The following is a 10364-nucleotide window of genomic DNA, read 5'->3' on the forward strand; positions in this document are numbered from 1 at the left end:
AAGAGAATGCGACTCAAACATTGCCTGAATTTTGATTCGCACCTAGCAGGAGATAAAGTTGGCTATTCATCATAGTAAGACTAAGAGGGCGTTTGCTAGCCATTTTTATATAAAAATGCATTTTAGAATAGTATATTGATGGAAAATGTGTGGTTGAAAAATAAGAATTTTTTTAATTTACGTGTAATATTATTTTAATAAAAAATGTGTGATTGAAAAGAAGAGAGAGACAAATGCATTTTAAAAAAATGAGTACCAAACGGGCCTAAAAAAAGATAGATGGTTATTTTGAATTTTTATTAGTGAATGAATGTCAAGGCAGCTGAGCTATTCCGAATACGCTCTGTGGAGCCTTTCAAATCAAGAATTATTGGCTAATGATAATGTGCACGCAATTTAGCCTTGAAAAGTAGGTAATTTGACAATTAGTACAAGATAAGTCGATAAAGCAGGCTCCAGCATTAGGCTAGCTACTCGATTTACAGAATTTCCTCAATTTTTAAAATTCACATATTTTTTCCATTATTTTTCTTATGAAAAAAATCCTTCAATAATTAATAACATTAAAAAAAATTCTTAAAGATTGCAAACATTCTTTTGATTAAAAATAGTTAAAAAATGAATAATATAACAAATTTTCAAAATTTAATTTACCAAGGAAAATTTTATCAATAAATAAATTAATAAAAACATAAAAATTATACACCAGCTAAAAATTTTATTAGAACAAATTTAAAAAATAATTTACAAGTTGGTAATATTATAAGGAAATAGTATAAAGTGATTTTACCTTATTTATGAGTATGTTAAAAAATCAAAGTGCATAGATAGAGTAAATTTTTTGGAGTGACATAACTAACAACATTGTTGTCATAGTTGTCTATGAAGGTTTATCAATGATTGCCACAAGCATCGTGTCAATAATTTTGTGTGAATCGTCAACATATATCAATTTCAATTAGAATCACCAATAGCTATATCGTCAGTAATTAATTACCAATGAAGTCGACGGTGATTTCCAACAACACCATCGACGTTACTATCGATGATCGCTAAGGAAGTGAGTTGATGATTATCAATTATATTGTTTTGGGTGATTTCGTGAGAATAATCAATAGATTTTGATCTCAATCAAAATTATAACCATAATACCATTGACAAATCATCGACATAATTTTCCTCCATGATCATTTGGTTCATTAATTTTTTTTTTCATTATCGCTTTAAAGAAACTCCCTCGACAATTTTACTTTAGGGTACGTTTGATTGAGAGTATGGAATTTGCATGGAAAAAATTTACTTTTATTGAATTTATTAATTAAAGGTATTTAATTGATTTAGTTTTCAAGTTAGAAAATATTATATTTGCTCATTTTTTAGTCGTGGGTAGATAGATGGGAGAGAAATAAAAATGAATTCTCTGAAAAATAAAATCATACTATTATGAAGAAAATATTTTCCTTGATTTTGAGGGATAAATGGTCACGTGACTAAAAGTAGGAAAATATTTTCTATGAAAAATGTTAATCAAACAGCAAAAAAAAAAGTAGAAATTTTGGTGGAAAAAACACAATTTTCATGAAAAATATTGGCAATCAAACGCACCCTTAGTCTTTTTAATGTTTAGAGAAGTTCCAAGTGTTGGAAAAAAAAAAAAACAATTAGAGCGTGTTTGATTGCCAATATTTTCTATGAAAAATGTCATTTTTTTCATCTGAATCCCTACTTTTGTGTTGTTTGATTGATATTTTTCCCAGGAAAAATATTTTCATATTTTTGGTCACGCAACCACATTTTCCTTGAAAAAGAATAAAAATATTTTCTTTAGGGAATTAGGTTTTTATTTTCCTAGTAATTCGTACTCTCTCTCTCAGATCTATCTACCAATAAATAAATATAATATTTTTTAAATTGAAAATTTTCTTTCAACATAAATTCCATACTTGCAATCGAAAAGACTCTTAATTCCTGTGGGGAGGGGAGTTTATGGTGCTTTTTAAGCTACTTAATTAGAGTGATTCATTTTGGACACAAAACGCAAATCAGTTACAAAACGAGACAATAAATTCTGGGGGGACAGTTGCCCCCCTGTTATTGGCTGCTCAAAAAACTGTTTTCTGGGCAGCCAATAACGATGGGTTAGTCGTCCCCTTGATAGGCCACTCTTGCATCTCAATTAATTAACACCTTAAATATTGGAACACATGGTTATATTTGATTGAATTATATAATTGTATTTAAATTTGATTCTTGGATGCCAAGAGAACAAAAATTACAAGACTTAACGTCATACAATAAAGAAGCGTAACAATAATTTTAAAATATCATTATATGAATTAATACCATTTTTAAAATATTAAGGACACTTAGTCGATATTTAGAACGGTGATACTCACTAGTACAGTTGAGCCCTCGTTTGTTTCTGATTATTTATCAATTAAAATGAAAAATATGACCGTTATTCATCACATCAAACCATCATATTTGACTTTCTATTTTTTGTGTGAGCCCATAACGATTATATCTTTCATTCTCATTTTTGCATTAATGTGTACCAAACGTGAATAACATTATGGAACTCAATTTCTTTCTTATCCATTTTTTAATCGTACCCACCTTTTTTTTTGAAGTAAAAAATATTTTTTGTAGAAAATAAGTGGTTAAGAAATATGAAGAAAGTAACGTTGTACATGTGTAAAATTATTTTATAAAAAATATGTATAATTGAAAATAAATTTGAATAATCAAATAAATTTTGCCAAACAAATGCTAAGATTATTGAATTTTTATGATCAATTATGTGCCGATTTTATTTTTTTCTTAATAAATGAATAAGTGAGTAGTATTTGTGAGTAATTGTGGTCATAGGAAATGTATGGTTAAAATTAAAGTTTAACCAACTTAAATTATTAGTCGCGCTAACCCAAACATGCACTTAATTTGTTTGTGGGACTTCTCTGTGGCATAATAATTGTACAAGGAAGCCAGGTGAAATGAAATGTTTATGTTGAGCTAATATATAACGTGAGTGGTTTGGTCCAGGTAGGGTGAAAGCAGAGAAGAATTATTTGTTGATGATATTTATTTATTATTGTTCACAGTTTTGATCCAACGGCGGCAGCGGCACCTGGCGGGCAGGCACCAGCCCCATCGGAAGAGGGGCACCTTTACTAATTTGGTATTTGACTGTAGTTCATTTGCATGGCAAGGTGTGGATAGTCCATGGACCTTGTTGTGAAATGTCAGAAGGGCTATGTTGGAATTATTTGTGCTAAAGACGACTTAGACGAGGAGCAAAAATAATAACATAGCTCCTTGCATCTATTTCGTATCAAATGTTCTGTTTTCACATATTGTTGTCGTGTTCACTTTGTTTAGCCCTAGGAATCTATAGGTGGGCCCAGCAGTATGAAACTGCTGTCACGATGCATGCGATAAAAAGGTATACATGGATATCATACAAGCATGAAAGTAGTCCATCTTCGAGCTTGAGTAGAATAATTGTCTTATATTCCACAACACACTAGATGTCATATTAATGGAATACGGTTCACTTTTAAGACTTCTTTGCAACTTGGACGAACTATCTATTATTCAGTCAAAAAGTTATGGAACGTTCTATCAATTAAACAAGAATTGGGTTCTCATCTTAAGCCTTTGGAGGAATTTTATTTTTATTTCATGTAATTGAAATGCAGAAATGACAATAATAGATACAATGTATGTTCCACTCTACTCGGCTGTATTCTGTTCTATAAGTTTTCAAATGAAGTCATTTCTAATCCAGTCTTTATTCTATCACGAGTTATTCATGAGTTATCACTGATACCCGATAATAGTGTTCTAGATGATGTTCTCCTTTTCCTAAGAAAAGATATATATGACACTGAACATGTCTATCATTATACAATTGGTTTACTGGGAAAAGAGGAATAGCAGTCAAACTACCCAAGTCTATCATAAATATGAGAAAATCTAAGATGAAAGAGGTAGTTATGTAGATTTGCGTACACCTGTTTGATTCATATATTTATTGTTAAGCTTTTCAAACTTATTTTGAACGTTATGGTACCACTTTGGATGACTCTCCGGTTTGAAAACAGGTGGAGCACTCAGAACCAGTGTTGCTGATTTGTCACCTCTTGAGAATAGAACCCAACTGGATCCTCAGATGGGAATCGGTTTTGACCTTCCTGACTATTTTGGAAGTCATGGTAAAAAAGTTAACATTACCTTAGATAAGCACATTGTTGGAGCTGAAAGAGCAGCCAGCCATTCTTTGCCTAGTGCTGTTGACCATGATCTGAGTGCTAGATCTAATTCAAATGAGATGTCTGCGTCTTACTTTCTGGATGGAGATGGAATAAATGTCATGGGTGCTCAGTATGAAAATGGTCTCTTTTCAAGTTCATTATCTGATTTATTTAGTAGAAAGGGTAAGTCCTCTCTTTTCTACTTATCCAACTGTTGATGAAATGCCTTTGCTATATGCAAACTGTTTCCAGCTGGGTGTATGTCTGTATTTGCTTTCAAAAATGCTATCTTGATATGCATAATTAAGCAGATTTGTAAAGTTAACTGCTACCATTTTAAGTTACTGTGATTGCTAAAATGAAGTAATTGGTCCTTTATTTCTTCTCTTTCAGTGAGATTTTCATCAAATGATGCTCCATGTGGTCATTCATTTGGTGGTGGTGGTGTGGTGGTGGTGGTGGTGGTCGTGGTGGTGCTGCTGCCTACCGCTGTGAGGCACAAGAGGGTTTCGAGACTCTTGAAGAACTTGAGGCTCACACTATTGGTAATCTTCTACCTGATGATGAGGACTTGCTTTCTGGTTTGACTGATGGGCTTGGATGTGTTGACCAATCGAATAAAGGGGGTGACATGGAAGATTTAGACCTGTTTAGTAGTGTTGGAGGACTGGAGTTAGGAGAAGATATTCCCTCGCAAAGAAACTATGAATTTTTTGATTTCACTTCTAACAATCAGCTGGGAGTTTCTTATGGTTCCAATGATCAGGAGCACCCATCAAGAACACTCTTTGTAAGAAACATAAACAGCAATGTCGAAGATTCTGAATTACGAGCGCTTTTTGAGGTGGGCAGTTGTCTTTTTCTGTAGACTTTGAAGTTGCAGTCCGAGTGTATCCTTGCCGTATTCTGACTGATGTTCATCCTCTTTGTTTATATTTTAATTACAGCAATACGGAGAAATCCGCACTCTCTATACGGCATGCAAGCATCGAGGGTTTGTTATGGTCTCATATTATGATATAAGAGCAGCCCAAAATGCATTGAAAGATATCCAGAATAAGCCATTAAGACGTAGGAAACTCGACATACATTTCTCATTTCAAAAGGTAAGCTTCTGCTAGGGTTTACTTTACAAGGTTCAAACTTTTCTTTTGATTTCTTTCTTTTTACTTTTTGTTATTATTATATTTTGCTTGTTACTGCTCCAATCATGTTTACCTGCATAGCATTATGATTAAGATAAGCATTTTTTATTTTTATTTTTGGCATCAGAATTATATATTTATGTGACTAACTTTATTGCCTGAACTTTTCCTTTGTTGTCCACCTCCGTTAGGAGAATCCTTCAGAAAAAGATAATCAGGGAGTTCTTCGGGTTTATAACCTCGATTCTTCTGTTTCAACTGATGAACTCCGACAAATTTTTGGTGTCTATGGTGAGATCAAAGAGGTGAGCTTGGGTACCAACCTAGTCTGTTCAGAGCACGTGCTAATACAGTTATTAACTACTCTTTCTGGGATGTAGATTCATGGGACATCGAATAGAGGTCATCAGAACTTTATAGAATTTTATGATGTCAGAGCTGCAGCAGCTGCTTTCCGTGCATTGAACAGGAGTGAAATTGCTGGAAAGCAGATTAAGATTGAAGCAGGCCTGCCGGGTGTTTCTAAAAGGTTGATGTTAGCATATACTTTTTTATCTCTCTTTTTTCAAGTACTTTCTATCTTCGTCAGTTTTTTTATGCAGGAATCGAACTTCAGTGCTTTGTAGTTATTGAATGATGTGTATACAGCTAATATATTCCTATTCATTTTACCAAGTTCTTTGCTGTTTGCAGATTAATGCAGCAATTTAGTTCTGAGCTGGACCAAGACGAATCTGGTCTTCAAGTGCAGCAGAATAGCCCTCCTAATAACTTGACTACTGTATTTTCTGGTATATTAGTTGTCATGATATACACTGTTGATTAGATTCCTATCAACAGGAAATATGTTCATGTTGTGTCCTAAAAATTTTACCAGGACCATTTTCACTCGGGGGAATCACATCTAATACAAACGGAACTATTCTTGGTTCACACTTCACAAATGACAACCCAATTAGTCCACTCTTGGATAATGTGTTTCACCATGGGGCATCGTGTAATGTGCCTAACAGTTTACCCACTCTGGTAAGGGTGGGATCAGTTGGAAATCAGTCCAATGTTGGTGAATCTGGTCACTCAAAGGGCAGCCTGAAGTCTGAAATTCGGCAGATGCCAAATTCCCATCCCCATTCACTTCCAGAATATCATGATGGATTAGTTAATGGGCCTCCCTCTGGTACTACCAGTAACATGGCTACAAATATCAGTGTCAGACCACCAGTAATCTTACAGAACCAGCAGTTTCATAGAGTTGGCTCTAATGGGCAGTCAATTGAGTTGAATGAAGGTGGTAAGTGCCAGGGTCTAATTGCTTTGCCGTTTTCATGTGTGTTTTAATTTTGTTTGTTGCTGTCGCTACCTAATTCAGTAATCTTAAGAGAAGTAAAATATGTGACAAAGTCGAATGATTGTGTTCATGTGGCAAAATTTTCTTTAGACCAGATGAAGAAAGAGTAAGAAATGGACACCGGAAATCAATAATTCAGCTTCTGTTCTGGAATCTTCAATTTCTCTGTTTACCAACAATAGCCATCTCAGACCACTCCTTAACTAAATGGACCCTCAACATACAAATCTTTCTGATTACAAAAAGTAAACATTAACCCAGCACTTGCTAGTTACATTGATGTTCTGACTATCTGGTTTTGTTCAGTTTTTGGTTCCTCTGGACATGGAAGCTGTCCTCCTCCTGGGCGTCACTACTTGTGGAGTAATTCACACCATCCTCAAACACAAGGTGTTATTTGGTCAAATTCTCCATCATTTGTCAATGGGATTGGTGCTGCTCGTCCTCAACAATTGCATGCAGCTCCTAGAGCACAATCTCATATGTTGAATGCACTTATGCCTATAAATAACCACCATGTGGGATCAGCACCATCTGTCAATCCTGCTCTATGGGATAGACGTCATGCTTATGCTGGGGAATCTCCTGATGCTACTGTTTTCCACCCAGGTTCACTTGCAAATTTGATGAGATCAGGAAGTTCACCACATCCTTTGGAATTTGCTCCACGCAACATCTTTCCTCACACTGGTGGAAATTATATGGACCTGCCAATCCCTTCTAAAAATATTGGATTGCATACTCATCATCAGAGGTGCATGATGTTTCCTACTGGGGGCCAAATGATTTCTATGATGAGTTCATTTGATTCTCCTAGTGAATGGAATAGAGGCTGCAGAAATGAAAGCGGCTCAAGTCAAGGTGACACCAAGAAACAGTTTGAGCTTGACATAGACCGAATTGCATGTGAAAAAGACAAGCGCACAACACTTATGATAAAGAACATTCCCAACAAGTACGTATTATTCACTTAAATTTTTAAGATCATGCGATTATTAGAATGATGGCTTCCCATCTGATTTAAAATCCCTTTTTGATAATCATTTTGCAACAATCAAGCTACTAGATTAAGTACAAATAAGTAGTAATTTGTAAACTATCAAGCTACTAGATTAAGTACAAATTAAGTACAAAGTGAATGAATAACTAATTTTCTGGTTTTGAGTACTCATTTGATATATTGGGAGAGGTCATGACTGGCTGGACAGGCAAATTTGATCTAAGAACAAGCATAATGTTGCTGTGTTCATGCACTTGATTGTCATGTTATTCTCTGAAGCCTTATTTTATGTGACGCCTTAATTTAGTTTTACAATGCATTTGATCTGGGAAAATCTGTGGAAACATTTATCCTCTTGTGTCCAGCTTGGAACCTGATCTAACCTGCAACAATTTGTTGCCAAGTGTTAGTATGCATTTGCTTATAATGAATGCTTAAGCACCATGAGATCTACTAAATTTTCATCTTAATTTCGAAACTGCCACATTTGTACCTTCTAAACCAGGCTAAGTGCGTGTTTGGCAAAAATTATAGTCTCCTTACATTTTCAAGTCAAAGTCAAGCATTAATTTTAACCACACATTCACAACTACTACCCACTTATTATCCACACATTTTGTGGGACCTTTACTCTTTATTATAATTCCATTATAATTTCTCCCTAACAAGTACCAAGTAGATCGTTGAAATATCAAGGACAGCGTAATAGATTCTTTCCGATCTTGCTTTGCTGTATCAATGTTTGAAGTTGGATATTCGTTTTTCTCTTTCCCTTTCTTGGGAATGATTCTATTTTACTGTGGGGGCAAATCTAGGTACACCTCAAAGATGCTTTTGGCTGCCATTGATGAACGCCATCGAGGGACTTATGATTTCATTTACTTACCTATTGATTTCAAGGCAAGTGTTTGTTTCTTGTAAAAATGCTGTTTCGTGTTTGCAAACGGGGTTTTCCTTGATGACATATTGATCATGGCAATAAGTCTATTATTTTGATGTCTGATTCTTTGATACTTCATTTTGTTGCAGAACAAATGCAATGTGGGTTATGCTTTTATAAACATGACAGATCCTTCCCTCATCATTCCTTTTTATCAGGTATGCTTCATCTGTACCATTTAAATTTAAATATTCTTAATGTTTTTGATAAAAAGGACTTCTTATTTTTTGTATAAACTAAAGCAGTAATTGCATCTGATTGGTATTGGCAGACTTTCAATGGAAAGAAATGGGAGAAGTTCAATAGTGAAAAAGTCGCATCCTTGGCATATGCTCGCATACAGGGAAAGGCTGCCCTCATTGCACACTTCCAGAATTCAAGCTTGATGAACGAAGACAAGAGATGCCGCCCTATTCTCTTTCATACCGATGGTCCTAATGCTGGCGATCAGGTAGGGGAAAGCTGATCTGGAACGTAGTTTCTGTTCCCCAAATCTTATTTGATCTCCTTAGATGTGGAATTCCAATTTATTGGGATAAGGCTCAACTTCTTCTCCTCGTTGATGTAAATGTGGAAATCACATTTTTGAATTAAGCTCATCATATCATTTTTTGTTTTGTAAAAGGCAGAGATTGAATATATGTGGTACCTAACCACTAACTGAAAACTCACAAGGTCCAAGTCAACTTGAGAGCTTTGATTGGTTATGGTTTTAAACAAATGACCTATTCTCTGGTTGGATGTGAATTAGAACTCTCAAGAGACACAAGCCTCACAGATCTTCAATTTGTTCAGATTGAATTGATATTGTTTTCCTTCGGCAACAAATAGATGCAACTAACTACAGTTTATGGTTTTGCTAAATTTGTCAGTTATTATCTACCAACAGAGGAGCAGTATCGTACTTCTATCTAAAAAAAGAGCAGCAATTATATCTGGAGAAAAGATAAGAAATATGGAACATCTCATATTTGTCTATTTCTTCTGTAGGTTCCGTTCCCAATGGGCACTAATATTCGAACTAGGCCTGGAAAAATTAGAGCCAGCTCTAGTGAGGACTACAATCAAGAAGTCCCTTCAAATTCGTTGAATGGGGAGGAATTTTCCAATGGAGACTCATCTTCAGGTTCTGGCAAGGATTCAGATTGAGCTGCTGCTGCTGCTTCCTTTTTTTGAGCACTAACACTGTAGAATTGAGTATGTTCTAATCATGCATCAGAACTTTACTAATGTAAATTAAGGGTCATAAACAGAGCAGCAGAAGGGATGAAGTACGGGGAAAATATTGACAGATTGGTTAACTCAGGAGTTACTTTGCCACTTGAGATTGAAAGAGTACTATGGACAGCAAAGGCGACATTGTGATTTTGAGGAACTTGATAATTTCTATATATATATATATATATATAGGGAGTTTTTGAGGGACAGCAAAATATGTTGCATGGAGCCATCTTTCTCTTGGCAATTTTCATTTCCTCTTGTTATTAATTTTGGGCAGTATTCTAAGAGAATTGAGAGAGCATTGTTAACAATTTTTGTTGTATCATTTGGTTTTGAATTGGAGGGTGTGTGAATTACTTGGTTTATTCTGTATTTTGTGCATCCATTGCTGCTGCTATTTGTTTTTTTATTTTTTTTATTTTTGGGGAAGAAAGTCAATGAATGTCCTGGTTCTTCA

The 10364-nt window shown here is 34.8% G+C and overlaps 1 protein-coding gene across 1 annotated transcript; it reads left to right on the forward strand.

Annotated features, from left to right (window-relative positions):
* Positions 1-4099: 4099 nt before the first annotated feature.
* On the forward strand, positions 4100-10364 carry LOC111396121 (protein MEI2-like 4). The gene is made up of 12 exons (XM_023022432.1): positions 4100-4436; positions 4647-5097; positions 5201-5359; positions 5590-5703; positions 5779-5927; positions 6092-6189; positions 6276-6689; positions 7053-7701; positions 8562-8646; positions 8776-8844; positions 8958-9137; positions 9677-10364. The coding sequence occupies exons 2-12, from the start codon at positions 4672-4674 to the stop codon at positions 9833-9835; spliced, it is 2502 nt and encodes an 833-aa protein (XP_022878200.1). The 5' UTR covers positions 4100-4436; positions 4647-4671; the 3' UTR covers positions 9836-10364.

Source organism: Olea europaea, chromosome 6 (assembly GCF_002742605.1).
Source record: "Olea europaea var. sylvestris chromosome 6, O_europaea_v1, whole genome shotgun sequence".
NCBI lineage: Eukaryota > Viridiplantae > Streptophyta > Magnoliopsida > Lamiales > Oleaceae > Olea > Olea europaea.